General features: G+C 43.4%; 1 protein-coding gene across 5 annotated transcripts in view; it reads left to right on the top strand.

The window, feature by feature from the left end:
- dnmt3ab (DNA (cytosine-5-)-methyltransferase 3 alpha b) overlaps positions 1-22,907 on the top strand; it is a 620,530-nt gene that overhangs the window by 546,402 nt on the left and 51,221 nt on the right. For 3 of the 5 annotated variants that reach the window (XM_041188736.1, XM_041188734.1, XM_041188732.1), the window contains one exon: positions 2,735-2,835. In XM_041188736.1, the coding sequence (XP_041044670.1) occupies positions 2,735-2,835 (101 nt within the window). The remainder of the gene's footprint in view (positions 1-2,734; positions 2,836-22,907) is intronic. The other 2 variants (XM_041188735.1, XM_041188733.1) reach the window with 1 other exon arrangement.

The raw sequence follows: 22,907 nt of genomic DNA, 5'->3' as shown, positions 1-22,907 counted from the left end.
ACGGATCAGATTTAAGTTCTGCAGTCTTGCCACATCCAGTCGTGAATGGTGGTGAACAATTAAGCAACTAACACAAGGAGGAAACTTCAGAAATATCCCCATTCTGAATAATGGGAGAGCCCAGCACATCAGTGCAAAAGAGAAGGCTGAAGCATTTGAAGCCATCTTCACCCAGAAATGCCAAGCAGGTCATCCACATCGGCCTCCTCGTGAGGTTCCCCAGGATCACAGATGTCAGTCTTCAGCCAATTCGATTCACTCCATGTGATATCAAGAAACGCCTGAAGGCACTGGATACTGCAAAAACCATGGGCCCTGCCAACATTCCAGCAATAGTACTGAAGACTTGTGTTCCAGAACTTGCCGCACCCCTAGCTAAGGTCTTCCAGTACAACTACAATACAGTACATCTACCCAGCTATGTGGAAAATTGCCCAGGTATGCCCTGTGCACAAAAAGCAGGACAAATCCAACCCGGCCAATTACTGGCCAGTCAGTCCACTCTCGATCATCAATAAAGTGATGGAAGGAGTCGACAACTGTGCTTTCAAGTGGCACTCACTCAGCAATAATCTGCTCACTGATGCTCAGTTTGGGTTCTGCCAGGGCCAATCAACTCCTGACCTCATTACAGCCTTGGTCCGAGCATGTTCAAAGGGGCTGATTTCCACAGGTGAGATGAGGATGACTCCCCATGACATCAAGGCAGCATTTGACTGAGTGTGGCATCAAGGAGCCCTAGCAAACTGAAGTCAATGGGAATCATGGGGCAAACTCTCCACTGGTTGCAGTGACACCTAGCACAAAGGAAGATGGTTGTGGTTATTGGAGGTCAATCATCTCAGTTCCAGAACATCACTGGAGGAGTTCCTCAAGGTAGTCTCAAAAGCCCAACCATTTTCAGCTGCTTCACCAATGTCCTTCATTCCATCATTGTGTCAGAAGTGGGATGCTCGTTGATGATTTCACAATGTTCAGCACCATTCGCGATTCCTCATACTGAAGCAATCCATGTCCCGCACAATATCCAGGCTTGGACTGATAAATGGCAAATAACATTTGTGTAACACAAGTGCCAGGTAATGACCATCTCCAGCAAGAGAGAATGTGACCATCTCCCCTTGACATTCGATGGCATTACCATCATTGAATCCCCCACTATCAACATCCTGGGGGTTACCATTGACCAGAAACCAAACTGGACTAGCCATGTAAATACTGTGGCTTCAAGCGCAGATCAGTGGCTGGGAGTTCTGTGACGAGTAACTCACCTCCTGTCTCCCCAAAGCCTGTCCACCATCTACCAGGTGCTCTCCAGATGTGTAATGGAATACTCTCTTGGATAAGTGCAGCTCCAACATCACTCAAGAAGCTCAACACCATCCAGGACAAATCAGCCCACTTCACTGGCACCCCATCCACCACCTTAAACAGTCGCTCCCTCCATCACCAATGCACAGTGGCATTAGTGTGTACCATCTGGACAATGCACTGCAATAACTCACCAAAGCTCCTTCGACAGCATCTCCCAAACTTGTGACCTCAACCACCTAGAAGGACAAAGGCAGCAGATGCATGGGAACACCACCACTTGCATGTTCTCCTTCAAGCCACATACCATCTGACTTGGAACTATATCGCCGTTCCTTCACTGTTGCTGTGTCAAAATCCTAGAACATTCTTCCTAACGGCACAGTGGGTGTTCCTGCAACACATGGACTGCAACAGTTCAAGAAGGCAGCTCAACATCACCTTCTCAAGGGCAGTTGGGGATGGGCAATAAATGCTGGCCTAGCCGGTGATGCCCACATCCCATGAACGAATAAATGAAGAAAAAATTCACATATAAAATAATTTCCCAAATCTCCAAGTTTTTTAAAGCCCCAATTTTAGCTGTATTTGAAAGTTATATTGAAGCAACAAGGTATCCAAATCAAACAGTGCAATATGGTGGCTCCATTAATTCATCGACTGCAGTGCATGCTTGTCTTATAACATTTATTTTGCTTCAACAGTCTGTGTATTTTAGAGTGGTTGGTAATGTCCCCTGCTTTTGAGAAGCACGCCCTGATATTTGCTACGTGTTGTTTCCTGACTGTAATTCTGTTTCCATCATTGCAGCCACATGAAATGCAGTGGATAAAGATTACAGCTATAATATTTATAATGCCATAGAATCCTTTTTAAATATAGTGGCATTGCCCGGTCCACCAAATCTTTCTGTCCTCACAAGGTGACATATGCACCAACCTGCTGAACTATTTCATGCTTTTGTGTTGATTTAAAATTCTCTTAAAAAGAAAAGCTTATTGTAGCAGACACGTTGTAAGGCACCATAGAATGTATCAGGGAAATATAAACTTTGTGACATATCAAAGCATTAATTCAACTTAAATTATCTGTCATTTATATAAGTTATATATAAAGGGTAATTTTGTGAAACCACACTCTTGGCATTGACCTTTGCCAGCAAGGAGCGTTTGTTGAGAATACAGGTGCATGCCCCTCATGGTTGACTGAAATTCATGGGGACAGCATGCCAAAATTCACATTTTGCCCCAACTGACAAATCTCTATGCCAGATGGGAAAATTGATAAATGTCCTTTCTAATTTTTAAGCAGGTGATCCGAGAGTTGGGGTGGATGATGTGGGATGGGAGAAGATTCCATTCAAAACATAATATTGCCAGATTCATGAAATTAATAAGCTCATTCTTTTCTCTTTTTGTGCCAGTGTAATCCTGTGATGATAGATGCCAAGGAAGTCTCCGCTGCCCACCGAGCCCGTTACTTCTGGGGTAACCTTCCTGGTATGAACAGGTTGGTGAAAGCACGGTGAGGGACCCATACTGAGAATTAGCCAGTGGACAACGTGACACAGTGAGACTCAGCAGAGTATTCTGTCAGCGAACATAGAACCTCTATAGAAATCCTTGACTCACCATTTGATTCCAGATTTTATACCCTTTTGTTTCATCCACTTAGCTTCTTTCAGGATGAAATATAATGTGGTCCAGATTATAGTGTTCTTACATTGTGATTGGTTTACTAGATGCAAGATGAGACATAATTGGCAGTTTTTCCTATTTCTGCAGAGGAAGTCGTTTCCACAGTGTGTCCCACCTGGCCAAGAACTGGTGAAATTTGTAGACTGATTGAAATGACAGCTCAGAAAGTTGAAAGTTGACTGTCTTTTGGAGGCAGACACTTTTTATGCTAGAATTAAGCAATTCTAAATTGTCAAGATCTAATTTCTAATTATGGTGCCTGATTTTGTCCTTTTATATTTTCTTCCTTTACATCTTATTCTACATATTCAATCCCAAAAGTAAGTATAACATCACAGGCATGCCGCAGGAAATAGTTGAAGAAAACCTTAAAATAAGCAAATGTCGTGAACCTTTACTCAGGTTCACTAAGAATAATCTACTTTCCAACGACTTATTTTTAGTGCCACTTCCCATTCCCACCAGCTACATTCTGATCCCCTTGACTTGGCAACAGCTTCAAAATAATGTCAGGAAATGGAGAACATTTTAGCTTATGAAAGGAAAGCTGATCGTGCAGATAGTAAACATTGCCGACAGTAATTCTGGAAAAGTCTGCTGCCTTCCCGCTTGCTGAAATGAAGATGCTGGTGGAAGAGTAAAGAGATACAGATTGAGGGCAGGTGTATATTCTACTAATTTTCATAATCTCTAATTCTCTATAGCCACCTGACCCACAGAGCCTATATAACCAGCTAACAAAAACACCAAGAAATACTCAGGTCCCAGATTTCAGCGCCAGAAGTGCTGTTTTGACAACATTGCTGATGCGAACCACACTGGATGGCATAATGGGGAGGGTGTTGGCACAAATGCTTTGGAACCAGCTGCCAGAAGTATGCACAATAGGCAGCTTATGACATTAATCAGCGTATAACTTTGATTTGATGCCAGTGCTGCCATCTTGGAGCTCAAAACTCCAGCTAACATCACCCCTGAAACAAGCACAGCTGGACATGCATTCAGCTGGAAGGATCCCCTAACCACACTATTTAAAGGGAGAATCAGGTTACTTGCTGACTGATATGTACTGGCTCTTGCTGTGATTGTAAAAGGTTTTGTGCTTTAATAGAAACACAGGAAGATTTATAGCACAGAAGGAGGCCTTTCGGAGAGGTCTTTAAATTTGCTAAAGTTAACAGGGAGTCGTGTGGCAGGTCTTGAACAATCTTATCCTAGATTCAAGGATTCTGCACAAACTACTTGCTCCCAGCCATGGGTACAGTAGTACGGATTCTCCCTAGACTACAGGATGACAGAGAGACCAAGCAAATATGACATGGAACAGGACAAACTGCTGGAAGAGGGAGGAAGAGGAAATTGCGGTATCCACACAGGGTATTCAGTGAGGCAGTTTTCCTTCCTGAACCTTAACAACAACAACTTTAATAAAACATCCCAAGGAATTTTACCAGCATTATGAAACACAATTTGACACTGAGTCACATAGGAGATCCAGATGGCCTAAGGTTTGGTCAAACTGGATTTTAAGGAGCGTCTTGAAGGAAGAAAGAGAAGTAGAGAAGCGGGGAGATTTAAGAAGGGAGTTCCGGCGCTTGGGACCTTGGCACCAGTGGGGAAGTGATTGAAATTGGGGATGCTGAAGGGACTGGAATTGGCAGAGCACAGATATCTTAGGGGCATTATAAGGAAGGAGGGGATTACAAAGATATGGAGGGGCAAGGCCATGGAAGGATTTGAAAACAAAGCTGAGAATTTTAAAACCCAGGCGTTGTGTAACCAAAGGTGACTGTAGGTTAGCAAGCACAGGGTAGATGGGTGAGCAGGACCTTGCGATTTAGGACATGGGCAGCAGAATTTTGAATGACATCAAATTTGCAGAAGGTAAAACAAGGGAGGCCAGCCAGGAGTGCATTGGAATAGTCAAGTCTAGAGGTAACAAAGGCACGGATGGGAGTTTCAGCAGCAACAAGGGACGAGGCCAGGAAACTTTTCGGAAATCGATATAGGCAGTCTTAGTGATGGTGCAGATATATGGTCAGAAGTTCATCTCGGGATCGAATATTATACCAAGGCTACAAACGGTTTTTATTCAGCCCCAGACAGTTGCCAAGGAGAGGGATGGAATTCCTAGCTAGGGAATGGAGTTTGTGACATGAACTGAGACAGTGTTTCTTTTGTCCTGATATTTAGTTGGAGGAAATTTCTGCTCATTCAGTACTGGCCTTTGAACAAGCAGTCTGACAAGTTAGACCATGGAGGGGTCAAGAGAGGTGTGGGTGACTTAGAGCTGCATATTGTCAGTATACATGTGAAAGCTGACTCTGTGTTTTCTATTGATGCTGCCAAGGGGCAGCATGTAGATGAGAAATAGGAGGGGCTAAGAGTAGATCCTTAGGGGACACCAGAGGTAGCATGAGGGAGAGACGAGAGAAGCCATAGTAGGTAATTCTTTGGCTACAGTTGGATAAATAAGAATGGAACCAGGCGAGTGCAGTCCCACCCATTGGGAGAGACTTTGCAATGGCATTTTGTAGTTAACTGTGTCAAAAGCTGCAAACATGCTGAGAGGGAACAAGGAGGGATGGTTTACCTTTGTCACAGTCACATAAGATGTAATTTTTGACCTTAATAAGGGCTGTTTCATTACCTTGGTGGGTATGGATTTGGGAGGCAACAAATGGAGAGGAATGGGAGATTGGAAATGGGATGGTAGTTTGCAGGAAAGGAGGTGGTCAAGGGTTGGTTTTTGAGGGGAAGGGTGATGATGGCAGATTTGAAGGAGAGGGGAACAGTACTTAGGAGAAAGAGCCGTTTATGATATCGCCTAATATAGGAGCCTTTAGGAAAAGATGTAGAGTTTCATCAGCAAGATGAGTTCAGGGAGGGCATGAGGGAAGTAGAAAAGAAATGAAAGAAAGACCTGAGTTCAGGGTTAAGGCACGGGAAACCTCAGAGGAAGTTAATTTGTTCCGGTGAGTTAGGGGGAGGGAAGCAACAGGATATTTGAACAGATGGGGGGTCTTGCTCTTTGTGACAAGTGCATGAGTTCCTCGCAATTATTATTGGATGTGAAGTGGAGGAGGCAGGTGGAAGTGGTTTAAGAAGAGTATTCCTGGTAGAGAAGAGAAGCTGGCTGTTCTCTTTGTCTCAAGCAAAAACAGAAATCGCTGGAAAAACTCTGCAGGTCTGACAGCATCTGTAGAGAGGAAGACAGAGTTTCAAGAGCATATGACTCTTCATTAGAACACTCTTTGTCTGCCTGGATAATCTTTGAATAGTGGGCAGTTTTAGGGATGGAGAACAGGAGCCAACAACACTTTGTGATCCATCCAGATAAAATCCATTATCTACCAAAAACAGTCAAATCTGCATCCCTTAGACTTAAGGGAGTGAGGTTAGGGCTCTGTGTCGGGGAACGACTAGGGTGAGAGAGGGTGTAATGGTTTTTGTGGGGGCAAGGGCATCAACGATAGTGTAGAGAGTTAGCAAATCAGTAACTGCAAAAATTTCATGATGAATTTGTAGGCCAAGGGCTAGATTGTTGGGAAGTTGCAAGTGCAGTGGTGAGCCTCAGAGCAGAGAGAGGAGAGCATTGCCAATGATGCGCAAGAAGATTGTGACTGTGAACGTTTATGCATCTGGCACCTTCCAGGCTGGAGCAGATGATAATGGCAACATCTCCCATTTCACAAATCATTGTTGAACAAGAGAAGTCACCAAGGCTCTGTATCACAAGAGAGCTAAAATACATGTCATTCTCTCTTGCCATAGAGAAGCAGGCAGAGCCTAGAAGGCCCAGGGTTGGACTGCACTATCTTAACATGGGTGGCAGGTTGGTGCTGGCTGGCTGACAGGCATCAGCAGGGACACTGATGGTGTGGCAGTGGTTGGAGGCCAAACGCTGTCATCCGAAGAGAGGGCAGCAGGCTTATACTCCACAAGGACACTGCATTCGATCAAGGCAGGGCCTCAGCAAGCTTCACAATCTGTTGGAGCACAGATTGCTCAACTACTGTGACACTGTTCAAGTCACTTTGAACACTGGTATCCACAGCCACAATGGCAGCAGCTTGAGCTTGCATGGCAGTGGAAGTGATGCCTTGCAAGACCTCAGCGTGAGCTTCCGCTGCAGCACTCAGAAGTTGAGAGGCTTCTGCATGTGTTATAATGGAAGCTGAGACATCAATCATCATGCGCTCCATGATAGTTGGGACCACAAGTGTGCTAATAGAATTGGTCATCCCTTCCATGTTGTAAAGGATGGGCTCTTAAGTTATGCACAAATCCCTATGTCAAGTTGATGTTAGCTCCTTGACAATGCATCCAGTCCTACCAGTGCGACAAGCATTTCATTGTGCATACCCATCAGCCTTCTTGTGTAGGCTGTCATACTGAAGTGATCAATGTTATCTTCTGCAGTGGAACCCGTGTGCAATATTGCCCTCTGGTGAACTGGCACCTGTTCTATCCTTGTCCCCTGCCCTGAATGCAGGTAGGTCACTCATGCCCAATGTCTCACCACACTGTCAGAATGCTATGCCCCTTTATTTTTGAAAATATGATTTTCAAACTTTCAACTGACTGGATATTTTGCAATTTGAAATGGGACAGAACAAACTACTTAAAGCAAACAAGACACCCTCAGGGGAATGTGAAGAGAGGGACATTTCCTAGAATTCAAAAACCCATCAAAACTTGACATTGCCTAAGGAAGAAATATTAAAAGTGCAAAGAGCTGGATATTGAAACAATGGCTGCCACAGACATACACAGTGGGCAAAGTATCAAAGGCCAGGCTGCAGCCACTGCTGAGAGATTGCAAGAAAGTTTTCAGCAGAAGAGACAGGCTGAGAGCTGGACTCTCTCTCTCTTTTGGCACAAGCTTATTACTTAGTTTGGAAGCCAACATTACTAGAAATCTACCAGTGAACCAAGATTTCACAATAATTGGAACATCTACATCTGACCATAACCACAAAACTAGCCAACCCAAATTGGCTGCAACATATAACAATCTACGCCTCAAGGACTAAGCACCCTTAACCGTATATTCTTTTAACTTTTTTTTATTGGACTCTAACTTCCCTTATTTCTGATACCTTTGTGTGATGTCACGTTTTTATTATTTCTTCCCTTGGGTTTAGTGGTTAATAAATTTGCTCTTTCTTTGACTCAAGAAGACCTTGTTTGATTGGCTCCTTATTGCTCGCAGTAAATAGTTACAAAAATTCTGATTTGGAAAAGGCATATCCTCGTGAAAAAGAAACTTAAACCTTTGTTGTAACCAGTCGAGGAGGTTGAATGGAGGGAAGCCAGTTCATCCCTTCTCACCTGGTCGTAACTACATACAGATTCTGTCTGTAAGCTATCCTGTAAAGTATGCACAATGTCAGTGTGAAAGCAAGTGACAGCGTTTCTTCTTCATCATTATCTTCCTGTTCTTCCACCTCTTTCTCTTCTACCACCCCCCCCACCGGGCCAGGTTTCAGATTTTAGATGCCAGAAAAGAGAAAGGCCCAAGGGTAGAATTGTTGTAGGTATGGTTCACTCTTACCTTAGTAGGCAATTGTTTAGAGGTTTATGTTTAGGAGTATACGTGGATTACCTTCCATGTTGGCTGGCCATTTTAAGAATAAGCTTGTTGCTCCTGAAATGGTGCCATGGGACATGAGCATTTGGTTGATTAATATGTTCCTTTTACCATTAATTTACAGAAGGTAATGGTTCACCTGTTTGAATAATAGTTTTATGCCTTCATTATAAATGAAAATAAGAAATAACATAAGTTATCAGACCAGGAGTAGGCTATTTGACCCCTTGAGCCTGCTCCGCCATTAGGTAAGATCACGGTTGACCTGTTTTGTGGCAACTCCACTTGCCTGCCTACCTCCTATAACCTTTGATTCCCTTATAGATCAAAAATCTATCTAATTCAGCCTTGAATATATCCAATGATCCTGGGTAGAGGATTCAAGAAATTAACAACACTCTGAGAGAAGAAATTTTCCTCATCTCTGTCTTAAATGGGAGACCTCTTATTCTAAAATGGTGCCCCGCCCTGCACCCCCTCCCCCCCACCCCACACCAGTTCTAGATTACCCAGGATAGGAAATATCTTCTCAGCATCCACCCTGTCAAGCTCAAAGTGGACAACTTCATATTTTCCCACATTGTGCTCCATCTGCCAAAGTTTAGCCCATTTACTTAAACTATCTGTATTCCAATGCCAGTTCTCTATGTCCTCCTCACAGCTTTCTTTCATACCTATCACTTTGTATCATCAACCAATTTGGTTACAATATATTTGGTTCCTTCAGCCATGTCATTAATATCAATTGTAAATAGCTAAGGTCCCAGCACTAATCCCTATGGAACCTAACTAGTTATAGTTCGCTAACCTGAAAATGACCCATTTATCCCAGCTCTCTGTTTCCTGTTAGTTAACCAATCCTCTATTCATGCCAGTATACTGCCCCAATACCATGAGCTCTTATCTTGTGTAGTAACCCTTATGCGGCACTTTATCAAATGCCTTTTAGGAATCCAAAACACTTGCTGGTTCGCTTTAATCCACCCTGTGTGTTACATTCTCAAAGAACTTTGAAAAATATATCAAACATGATTTCGCTTTCATTAAACCATTTTGACTCTGCTTGATTGTGTTATGATTTTCTAAATGTTCTGCTACTACCTCCTTAATAATGGATCTAGCATTTTCCAGTTAAGCTAACTGGCCTATAGTTTCATGCTCTCTGTTTTCCTCCTTTCTTGAATAGGGGGTCTTTATATTTGCAGTTTTCAAATTTGCTGGGATCTTCCCAGAATTTTGGACGATTACAACCAATGCATCCACCATCTTGGCAGGCATTTCCTTTAAGACCCAAGGACGCAGGTCATCAAGCTGAGGGGACTTGTCAGCCTATAGTCCCATTAGCTTTCTTATTACTTTTTCTCTGATGATAGTGATTCTTTTAATTTCCTGGCTGCCTTTTGCCCCTTGACTTTTTACTATTATTGGGAAGCTTTTATTGTGAAGACAAATACAAAATACTTGTTTAAAGTCTCAGCCATTTCCATGTTTCCCATTAATTCCCCAGTCTCATCCTCTAATAGACCAATGTTTACTTTAGTTACTCTCTTCCTTTTCATATACTTTAAGGAACTATTACCATCTGTTTTTATATTTCTTGCTAGTTTACTTTCATATTCTAATATCTTGTTTTTTTGTCATCCTATGCTGGTTGCTAATTTTTTTTTCCAATATTCTGAGCTACCACTAATCTTTGCAGCCATGTACACCTATTCTTCCATCCTTAACTTCCTTAGTCAACCATGGATGGTTCATCCTTCTTGGAGAGGCTGTCATTCTCAATGGAATATATCTTTGTTGAGAATTATGAAATATCTTCTTAAATGTCTGCCCTTGCTTATCTACCAGCTTGCCTTTTAACCTATTTTCCCAGTCTACTTTGGCCAACTTTGTCTTCATATCTTTGTAATTGTCCTTATTTAAGTTTAAGACTCTAGTTTCAGACCCAATTTTCTCATCCATAAACTGAATATGAAATTCTGTCATGTTATGATCATTCTTCCCTTGAGAATCCTTTCCTATGAGATCTTTTAATTAATCCTATCTCATTTCATGTCTAAAATAGCCTTTTTCCTGGTTGGTGTCATGAGTTATTGTTCTAAGAAGCTGCCCCAAATACACTTTGCTGATTTGATTTGTCCAAACTATATGAAGATTAAAATTATCTGCAGTTTTGCAGTACCTTTCTTACAAGCCTTCATTATTTCTTGATTTATACTTTGTAGTGTTGGGAGGCCTATAAACTACTCCCCACCAGTAACTTATTTTGTAGTCTTTTGAGCCAAATTCATTTCTCAATACTGAATTGATTGTATCCTTTATTAACAGAGCTACCCCACCTCATTCTCATTTCTTCCTACCCTTCCAAAATGTTAAATACTCTTGAATATTAATTCCCAGCCTTGGTCACCTTACCATCCATGTCTCTGCAATGGTTATCATATCGTACCTATTTGTTTCTATTTGTGCTATCAATTCATCCATCTAGTCACAAATGCTTCATGCATTCAAATTAAGAGCCTTTAATTCCGTCTTTTTATCATGCTTCCCCATCCTCACCCTGTTTGCTGATGCACTCATACATTTCTACAATCTGTCCCTTCCTGTCACACGCCAGTTATCGTTGCCCATATCACTACCCTGCACTATTGCCTTGACCTTTTTCATTAACTTTCTAAAACTCCCCTCACCTTAACCCTTATCTCCCCTACCCCAATTCTTTTTGGGTTAAAGCTCTCTCTACAGCCCTTGTTATTTGAATCGCTTGGACACGGGTCCCAGTACAGTTCAAGCGAAGCCCATCCCAACTTAACAGCTCTCTCTTTCCCCAGGACTTGCGCCAATACCACATGAATTTCTCCCACACCAATCTTTGCACCACGCATTCAATTCTCTGATCTTATTCATCCTATGGCAATTGCTCATGTGCTAATAATTTTCGCATGTTGAAATAATGTATGTTTAACTTTAAATGATGAGCTCTAGATTTGATGACTTAACCGGGTGTTCAGTAAATAAGTAGCAGTGACATAAAAGTTCCAATAAGAGACGTTGGGCTCCCATGAGCACTCAGCTATCAAACAACACTACTCATTGCCAGAACCATAGCAGGTGTGTGCACTGTACACAAATGTCTATAGCTTTTGTTTTCTGGGGTGGCAAATGAACCTTTGCAACCTAAGCTTATGCTACATTAAGTTTGAAAGTGATATAGTTCATTCTGAAACTAGGTCTTAAATGTGATCAAAGGAAACTATGAAGGTATGAGGGGCAAGTTGGCAGCGCTGGATTGGGAAAATACATTAAAAGATTTGAAAGGAGGCAGGCAATGGCTAGTATTTAAAGAAATATTACATGGTCTACAACAAATATTAATTCTTCTAAAACAAAAAACCCAACAGGAAAGGTAAATCAACATGACTAACAAAGAGAAGTTAAAGATTGCATTAGATTAAGGGAAGTGGTTTATAACGTTGCCAGAAAAAGTGGTAAACCCAAGAATTGGGAGTAATTTAGAATCCAGCAAAGGAGGACCAAGAAACTGATAAAGAAATGGAAAAGAAAATATGAATGCAAGCTAGCAAGGAACATGAAGGCAGACTGTAAAAGCTTCTATAGGTATGTGAAAAGGAAAAGATTAGCAAGGACAAATATGGGTCCCTTACAGGCAGGGACAGGAGAATTTATAATGGAGAATAGGGAAATAGCAGAGAAATCAAACAATTGCTTTGTGTCTGTCTCCTTTAGAAGAAGATACAGAAAATATCCCAGAGATACTAGGGAACCAAGGGACTTCTGAAAATGAGAAACTGAAAAGAATTAGTATTATTAAACAGCTAGCACACAAAAGATTAATTGGATTGAAGGTTGACAAATTCCTTGGACTAGATGATCTTTTGAAGGAAATGGCTATGGAGATAGTGGACGTTTATCTTTCCAAATTCTGTAGATTCTGGAAAGGTTCCTGCAGACTGAAACATAGCAAATGTAACCCCAGTATTTAAGAAGGGAAGGAGGGAGAAACCAGACAACTACAGACCTGTTAGTTTGACATCAGTAGTAGGGAAAATGTTCGAATCTATTATAAAGGATATGATAACTGGATACTTAGAAAATAATGATATCATTGGGTAAAATCAACTTGGATTTATGAATGATAAATCATATTTCACAAATCTTTTGGAGTTTTTTGAGAATGTTACCGGTAGCTTAGATAAAGGAGAACCAGTAGATGTGGTACATTTGGATTTTCAGAAGGGTTTTGATAAGATCCCACACAGAAGGTTAGTAAACAAAATTAGACCACATGGAATTGGGGGTAATATACTGGTATGGATTGAGAATTGGTTAACAGACAGAAAACAGAGAGCAGGAATAAATGGGTCATTCTCAGGATGGCAGGCTGTTACTAGTGGGGTACCGCAAGGATCAGTGCTGGGGCCACAGCTGTTCACAACCTGAATAAATGATTTGGATGTGAGAACCAAATATAACATTTCCAAATTTGCTGATGACACTAAACAAGGTGGGAATGTGAGTTGTGAGGAGGATGCAAGGAGGCCTCAAGGGGACTTGGACAGGCTGAGTGAGTGGGCAAGAACATAGCAGGCAGAATATAATGTGAATAAGTGTCAAGTTAACCACTTTGGTAGAAAAAACAAAAAGGCAGAATATTACTTAAATGGTGAGATGATGAGAAGTGTTGATGTCTAACAGGACCCGGGTATCACTGTCCATGAATCACTGAAAGCTAACATGCAGATGTAGCAAGCAATTAGGAAGGCAAACGTTATGTTGGCTTTCATCGCAAGGGGATTTGAGTACAAGAGTAAAGATGTCTTGCTGCAATTTTATAGAACCTTGGTGAGAACACACCTGGAATATCGCATGTAGTTTTGATCTCCTTATCTAAGCAAGGATGTACCTGCCATAGCGGGAGTGCAATGGAGATTCACCAGACTATTCCCTGGGATGGGGAGATTGTCTTATGAGGAGAGATTGGAGAGCTGGGTCTGAATTACCTATCGTTTTGAAGAATGAGAGGTGATCTTATTGAAACTTACAAAATTTTTACAGGGTGTGACAGGGTGGATGTAGTTAGGATGTTTCCCTTGGCTGGTGAGTCTAGAACCAGTGGGCAGTTTCAGAAAAGGGGGCAGGCCTTTTGAGACTTAGATGAGAAGGGATTGCTTCACTCAGAGGGTGGTGAATCTTTGGAATTCTCTACCCCAAAGGGTTGTGGAAGTTCAGTCACTGAACATGTTCAAGAAAGAAGTCGATAGATTTATGGATACCAATGACATCAAGGGATATGGAGATAGCGGGGAAAAATGATGTCAAAGTAGATGATCAGCCATGATCTGTCTGGATGGTGGAGCAGGTTTGGTGGGCTGAATGGCCTACTTCTGCTCCTCTGTTCCTATATACAAGGGCAAATCTACTGCCTTAAGGGATCTGGCTAGGGGAACATGGCATTTCCACCTCCTAATAGCCTGATGAAGATCAAGAACTCCTCCTTCAGCACACAGTAATGATGGTCCAGTAATGATATACCTGCATGAATTAGAGCTGCAGCCAGGAACAGAAGTGGGAAGGATATCTGTTAGGGAGAATGCTTCTGTAAACTGGGTTTCTGGAAAGCTTAAATGCCTCTAAACGAGGAGGAGCTATTCAGTGAACAGGATAAAGATCTCTATGAACATGAGGAGAGTACCTCTTAAAAAAAAATATGTGGGGGGGGTGCCGGTATTGCTTTCCTTTAGCAAATTATGGCATATTAAATGTGGATAAACGCAAATGTTGTTTAATTTTCCCCACTTTACTTAAGTAATTGTGAAATTAATAGAAGTATTTAAATAGTTGCTTGGTAGTACAGAACGTGAACACTGCTGAAAAAAGAGAGATGTTAGCGAAGCTTTTCGTCTTCCACTAAGTTTTTTTTGGTACTCGTGCTTTTCCTGACAAATACAAGACGAAAAGCTTCAGCAACATGTCTCTCTTTTCAGCAATATGAAAGCGTTTAAAATTAAATCATGTTACTAAATTCTAGAATGCCCTTTAGAAGTGCATTGAACAATAGGGGAGGAACCATGCATGGGGAGGTGGGGGAGAAACACTGAGAAAAAGGGCACAATTTAAACCAGCCCACCATGGTGGGAACTATGGCAGCTGGGGAGACTTCATCATGTGGGAAGCTGCGTGTCTGGTTGCCAGTGGTGAGAAAACCTCCCAGAAACGTGTCAGCTGCAGGATGCTATCAATGCAAGAAAGTCACCTGCTTGCAGCGGGAAGGTAATTAAGCCCATTAATAAGCACGTTAAAGTAACTTAAAGTCAAATTTGCCGCGACTTAGTTCTGCCTTCCACATTACATGAAAATCCCATTAGTGTCCCGTGGCTGCGGAAACCTGCCCAGCTAAACCTGGCGACTTATAAGAAGATCTGCCTGAGCTGGTGTCAGTTTAGACCTAATCTGCATAGAAGGTTAGCCCATCATTGTGTTCTGATCCAGCCTGAATAATTTGAAGCTCCGGAGGACTGGCTGGAGATGTGTGGGAGTGGAGCCTATCTCAGGAAGCTGACCTCTGGCAGTCAGAGGGCCAGGCCTTTAAAGTATCGGCGCTCAGTGCAGGAGTAGAAGTCTGCTTCTTGAAATGGCAGCACAAAAGTGGTGGTTTCACTTTGCAGGGACTAGCAATAGAATGAATTCATCCTGTAATGCTCAATCCACTTGGATTTGAGGGTGTCCGTGATGTTCATTAGGACATTGATGCAGAGGCACCAGAACAGGTCCCTCAGCAGCAGCCGCAGGAGGCAACTCCAGAGCAAGTGGCCAGGCAGCAGGGGAGACACACAAGATGGCACCCAAACCTAGCCTAGAGATTTTTCCACATGCTTAACTTGCCTTCTGATGGCTAAGAGGTAGCACCAGCGGCGACTCTGCCTCTCTTTCAAGACTGTCACTCAGCTATGCGCCCTCATGCAGGCCAACCTTCACCTGAGGGGCTATGGGGTGGTAACCCCGTGCTTAAAGTGACAGCCATGCTGAATTTCTGTGCCAGTGGTTCCTTCCAGGGTTTGACCAGGGTCCTATCTGGGATTTCATAGGCAGCCACACACACAGCTACATCAAGAAAGTCATCAGTGCTGTTTTCAAGAGTACTGGTGACTTAATAAAATTTTGCACAGATGAGGACCATGGCAGAATTTCCACCACTGCAGGGGCTCTTCCACTGCACACAAGTCGTCATCAAGGCACTCTCTGATCAGCCGGCTACTTTCATAAACCAAAAGGGATTTTAATCTTTAAATGCCCAGATAGTGTGTGATCATCTCTGTGGATAAAATCACGTCTGTGCACAACATGGACTTGGGTAACATGGAGACTGGTTTAATCTGTTTTTTCTTATCTACATGTTATACTCACAGTGGTGACAAGACACTATTACAGGTCCCCCCCACCCACCCCTCAATGAAAAAGTTATGATGTTTGATTTCCACACAATCTTAAGACATTTCTTTGTTTTCCCTTATTAACAAATCAAAAGTAACCACTGGTTTCCTCTTCCTAAGGGGATATCTCCTTTCCTGACCCAAACATTCAGAACTTGTGGAAAGACCTTGACCCGCTTGAACTGAGTTTGAAGAGAAATTTTCTCCAACAAGGATTGATTTTGTCCTTGACCTACAATTGAATTTTCCACTTCATCAGACATGTCTGTTTGCCTCTGAACCTGGGTCTGAACTAATTTCTGACATGACTTGTGTTGGAGTGACTATTGGTATTCGACTCGTATTCAAACTATCCGATTTATCAGTCCCATTTTGATTCTGCCCGACTTTCGCCTTCCTCTCACTGTATCCCTATCAAGACTCTCTTTCTGTCTTGATTGTTTCTATTCTACTGACTGTGCTAAATATGGCTTCAGCCATGTAAAGCTCAACCTGGGCTGTCTTAAAAGAAACAATTCAGCTGGCGTTCTGCCAGTAATATTGTGAGGGGTGTTACGATAGGTAAGCAGAAAGTTCACCAGTCTGTGATCCAATGTCAACTGACGTTTCTTCAGATTTGTATGTGGCATGACCACAATGGGAGTAGCCCAATTACTCTGCTCTCCTCAAGAGGTAATTTTCTCAGACTCAAGTCTTTTCAATTCTTCCTCTACCTTCTGTCTAAGAGCGTAGGATACTGGACACGACCTGAAATGAACTGGCCTTGCTTTCCTCTGAACCTGTACGTCAGCCTTGCACACTTGAATCGTTTTGCCAGTCTCGCTAAACACCATCGGACGATTGACCACCATGTTATCTTGTGTTGTGAATTCCACTTCAGTATGAAAAAGTTCCAATTTAACTTGAGCGCTGCTAACCAATTTCTTCCTAAAAAGGCTGTTTTTTCATAACAATAATGGGCAATTTGCGCATTGCTCATTTTATGTGACTGGAACCGACTCAATTCCAATTATGGAAATTTTCCTCCATAACTGCATAACTCTGTTCGCAAATTTTCCAGCTAATGTTAACAGCTTCTCACAATACTGCGATTCAGGAATCACGCTAACTGATGAATCCATGTCAACTTCCATGTCTACCAGACCTCCATCCAACATTACTTGGACCAAGATGCCCTGCAAATTTCCACTGGGCATCCTGGTGCTTCTAATCATCTGGGTCTTAACTGACCCCTCATCAGCCTTCTGTCGTTCGACAACCATATGCAGCAATTGACGTTCCTTCTTGTCAGCATTTTCTCCGTTGACCTTCTTCCGACATGCCTTGGCAAGTTAACCCCTCTTCTTGCAGTCTAGCACTCTGCCATCGCAAATGGACAATTCTGCGCCCAGTGTTGACCTAAGCACCGGTAACAGGACTTTGTTGTACGCTTGCTCCTACCCCAGTGGGTTCCACCAGCTGCCATTGTTGCGGCCTTCTGCTTACTCAGCTGCAGCTTATTTACTTAAGCAGACAACTGCTGGTTGTTAACTCTAACTGCTCTTGAGTCGCATTCTGCCATGTCCATGGACAATGCTGTTTGACAAGCTATGGCAAAAGTCAGCTTTGGCAATATCATCAACATACTGTGAATGCGCTCACTTTTTAAGCCATAAGCAAATCTGTCACACAGGACTCGCTCTTAAAATTCTGCAAAAATGAATGAATCGACAGCTTTTTCAAGTCCACAATAAACTCCCCAATGTCCTCAGTGGGCGGCTGATTCCTTGTTCCAAAATGATAGCTTTCTGAAATCTCCAATGGCTTGGGATTGTCGTGCTGGTCAAGCTTAATCAAAATGTCCTTCAGCATCATGTCCCTTGGCTTTGCTGGGGCAAGAAAATTCTTGAGCATCTCAGACACCTGCATGGCAGCATCCCCCCCCCCAACCCCCCATTCTTACCCTACCTGAAATCAGAATGGATCACACAGATCTGAAAAACGCAACCAGGTTTGATTCAAAATACACAGAACAATCTTGGCAAAATCAAAGAAACCCCAGTGCCACAGTGATGTGTTTATGTTTCCTTCTTAAAATGTTTGCGACAACTTTGGTGCAACCTATTTCTCCCCATGCCCTGAGCCTTTTGTTGACTGTGGTGGGTGCCTCTGGATGCCGCAGGGCTGGATGGACCAAGGCTGGCAGAGAGTTCCACTACTGGTGCAAGAGCCTCTTCTGTTGTTGATACTGCTGGAGGAGTTTGAGTCACTGGCAGAGGGGTTGGGAGCAGCTGGCTACCATCGAGTGCCCTGACAAGTACCCTTGAGGTTTTCCACCATCCGCTCCTCACTACTCTCAATGCGGGGTGGCACCTCCCTGCTTTCCATGTGTGGATGTGCTCCTGGAAAGATGTCCACAGGCACCGTCCACTTCTTGTTGGGCCACTGCAACATCATGGTCATGGTGCCAGCGATGGTCTACAGGTTCACACTAACATTAGGCATCCACTGTGTGGTCTTCTGGGTCTACCTCTCCTTGGAAGAAGCAATGCACTCACCCACCTGTGTCATGGCAGAGGTCATGGCCTGGGTGGATTCCCCATTGACTGTGCATGTCTGCCCAATGCCTCAGGAAGTGCCACCAAATTCCACCCCTGTTTGCCCCTGAAACTCTAGCAATGTGGCCATCATCAGAGGCCCTTCAGCCGGGGCATAGCAGAAGCCTAGCCTCCAATGTTCCTCTGACTGTCAGTGGTCTGTGTCACTCCATTGATTGTCACTGCCTCAGTCATCTGCATCTGTGTAGCTGTGATGCGCTCACCAGAATGTGACTCAGGGCCGATTTGCAATCGATTCCCCACTGAGCTGTGTGCATCATGCTGGTGCTGGGTGCATGGGGAGAGATGTGACGCTGCATCCTCAGAGTCATTGGGACTGTTGTCCTCAGATAAGGTCAGAGGTGGTGTACAGCCCAGCTGCTCCCAAGTCTCTGCAGCAGTCGAATCTGCAAAGGAAGCACAAACACAGTTACTCGAGTGAAGAATGAATGGTCTACTCCCATCTATGGATGTAGTGCACTGCCATCGTAGCCAGAGCTGATGGATAAATGCAAATCTTCCTCACTTTCCACACCTGACTCCAAACTCAGCATCCCTGTTCCCTTGCCAGCTCCATTGATTCCAGCTCAGTGTTGGTCAATGTCTTTTACCTGCATATCACTCCCAGTCTTCATCCACTCCTTCTTGTTGGCATTTTGTCTTACATGCATAAGAGGAGAGTTAGTGAAGCTTCAAATGATGATGAGGAGAATCTCCTACTGCTAGACTGTCCCCTAGTCCCATGAGGTGTGACGATTCCTATCTGTCCTTCCAAAACTCATGCTCTCAAGGAAGGTGGCTAACGTGGAGAGGGAGAATCAGAATCCCATGAAACACACACATGCAACCAGTGCAGCTTGGAAAGCTGGTGAGGGGACACAGTGTACATGTCACTGCCTGTCCAAGCCCATAATAATTAAATGACCCTCTGTCATCACCCACCCTTAATCCATTTTTGCCAGTCTGTCACTCAAACCCGCCCTATCGGTGCAAAGAAAATCATTCATCCTATTCCTGCACTGGACCCAGTCCCTTGGATGGATCGGGTTCAACTGGCTGCCATGAACCCATGCCAGGCCTCTGGCAACTTACAGTCTACCAGTGAGTCTGCGATGGCAGCATTAAATCCAGCCCACAGCCTATATAATTCTAATTTTGCTGTCTATAGTCTCTGCATGGAATAATGTACCTCAGAGAAGGTCAGAGAGAGAACCAAACTGGACTGTTTCTAAGATTGCCTCCTGACCTCTTTTTAACCAGCACTATAAGTTGTTTTGACATTGCTACCAGTTGATAGTTTTAATCAATTACTGTGTTTTTGCCTAAAATGGGCAGGTTACCAGAAGTAATTTTGGGTACGTTGCTGGTGCCAGCACGGTGAGCAAGTGCCGCAAATAGGATAGGCAGGATCATGATGTCAGTCAGAGTGTAACAGTCATATGATTCTAACAGTACCGTTTTCAACCTCAACACTCCACTTAATGCCCTTTCTTTATTTTGAACAGCTGAACATGCATTCAGCAGCAGGAAGAACCACGCCCAACATTTTTTAAAAGGGTCATCACTCACCCTTGATTTATTTGGTGTTTGATTTCTACGGGCTGCTGCTGTTAATAGAAATGTTTGATGGCTTGTATTGTCATTTGAAGTTGGTGAGGTCCACAGGGAAGGTGAAAACTTTGGTTTTCATTTCAAGAGTTCTGCTGAGACCACTTGCTTCCAGGCGTGGGTGCTGCTTTCATCCTCCTTATCCTGCAGCCTGACATAGAGAATAAGCAGAGGTGACACCGAGCAGAACAAGCAGCTTGAAAAGGGAGGAGGAGAAGGAGGAGGGAGGCAAGTGTTCTTGCCAGGACGTCATTTCATCCAAGGCATTCAGGAAGCAATTCTCCTATCTCAACTTCAGAGAGGAATATTGCATTAAACACCTCCACTTCACTAAGGAGGTACCCACTGAAATCTACCATCAGTTGCAGGCAGACCTGCAGCCTTAGTGCAGAACAAGGATGGCACTTCCAGTGGCACTGAAGAGATTAGTGGCCATTGTAACGATCCCCTAATAACTTTTTAAAAGAGATGAATTTCCCAAACGACCAATGGAAATAAGACAAGTCTATTTAAAACTTTTACTATGACAAACAAACTAAAATCAACATAGATCAAACGCTAACTGATACATCAAACTAAGTATTGTTGAAAAAATAAAAATTATTTGTTGAATCTTTTTGTCTTGCACTCATCAGGACAATTTTCAAGAAAATATAAATGTCAGGGGGAAGCAACATATTTATACGATATGAGAAGAGAATGCTGATTGGTTAGCAAGCAGACTCTGATTGTTGGAGGCGTTGCCATGGAGAATGCACCAGTTGATGGTGACTAACAGTTAACTGCCAAGCATTATTTGAAATTTAAACCAGACAACTTGACCCTGATTGGTCAAGACAGTGAGAATGAGTCAGCGAATGGCTGTCACTTATTTTGTTTAGCTGAAACAGGTGCAATGTGTGTACATGTTGTTTCTGTCTGCAAAGAACCAGGGCCCTGTGTATTAATATATGTAGCTTCCAATACATTCAAATACACCACACTGCGAGTACAACTGACAATCTTAAATTGATCGTGAACATAATTCTTAGCACATTGTAACTTATCTAGCAAATGTTGTCCAATCACGGAATCAGTATCGGTATTTATGCTCCATATGAGTCTCCATCCACCCTTTTCATCTCCCCTCATCAACATATACTTCTATTCCTTTCTCCCCCATGTATGTATCTAGCTTCCCCTGAAATGTATTCACTTCACTCACTCCCTGTAGTAGCGAGTTCTATATTCTCACCACTCACTGAGTAAAGAGGTTTCACATGAAATCTCAATTGGATTATTGAACCCCTTCATAGGTCTGAATAATCCACTCCCAAATCAGGAGTGTTCCCCACACCTATCCCCAATGTGTTATTAGACGTGATGACATTGGGTCATATTCCCGACGTCATTGCTCCAGTTTTGTGTAATACAGCAGGTGGGTGGGCTTAAAAATGCATAGCCCGTCCGCGTTATTAAAATTTTATTTAAGTCAGTTTCAAGGTCATTAACGACCCAATTGACTCCAATAATACATTGTCTCAGCAATAATACGCTTGCAGACTCTGTTTTATGCCATGGAGGGTTCCTAAATTTTTATGAGGAAGCTTGTTAGGGTGAGTTTAAAAGCTTCAGTGAGCACTAAGTCTCATCCTGGCAGCTCAGGGTCCTGTAACTGCTGGGAGTGCTTCATTCAAGGAGCAGAGTTTCCATTTAAAACTTAGATTAATTAGAGGACTTTTATCTGCCTGCTGAATGCTCTATTTATTTCTTGTCTATCACCCAAGGCTTTAAAGTAGCTGAGAAAAATGGGCGTTGTGGTCTCGGTGGGAGACACAACTTCCAGTTGAGAGTGAGAAGAAGAAGGGCAGAGTGGGAGGTCCAGGATGCACTGGTGGTGCATGTAGGGCCAGAGCTGCACCAGACCCAGAGGGTAATTGAAGGCATCATACATCCTCAGCAGAGGTTTAAAAGGCCTTATGCAGCCCTTCAAGTGTACGGGCAGAGTCTGCGCTATCTGCAGATGTCAGAGACTCGATGCAAGAGAAGGATCAGGCTCACAAGAGCCACAGTCACATGACTCTATGAGATGGTCGCAGGGGCAATCTCCTCCGACTGTTTGGGGAGGGTTACTCGATGCCTGTAGCTTTGAAGGTCACTGTCATGCTCAACTTCTTCGTAACGGGCTCCTTTCAGGCAGCAGGGAGCCATTGATTGTATGCATGTTGCCATAAAGGTACCTGCTGGACAGCCCTGCACCTTCATCAACAGGAAGGGCTTCCACTTGTTGAAACATCCAGCTGGTCTGTGATTGCCATCACCAGATCATGCAGGCGCCCACCAGGTACCCGGGCAGCAGTCACAATTCCTTCATTCTTCAAAACTCACAGGCATATTCGGTAGCCCTGAAGCCCTGGATGGATGGCTTATAGGTGACAAGAGATGGCCAATGACATCTGTGAGGCCACCCAGAACAGAAGCTGAGAGAAGGTACAACAGCCAGGGAAGCACCAGGGCCTTTGTTGAGCAGACCATCAGCCTCTTGAAAATGAGGCTCAGATGCCTTGACAGATCAGGAGGGGCTTTGCTGTACGCTCCTTCAAGAGTGTCCCTGACGGTCATGGTGTGCTGCGCCTTCCTTAGCCCTGCCATCCAAAGAGGGGATGCCCTGGAGGATGAGGGCATGGCAGAT

The sequence above is a fragment of the Carcharodon carcharias genome, chromosome 5 (genome assembly GCF_017639515.1).
Source record: "Carcharodon carcharias isolate sCarCar2 chromosome 5, sCarCar2.pri, whole genome shotgun sequence".
NCBI lineage: Eukaryota > Metazoa > Chordata > Chondrichthyes > Lamniformes > Lamnidae > Carcharodon > Carcharodon carcharias.
This window is presented reverse-complemented; position numbering and strand designations above follow the sequence as displayed.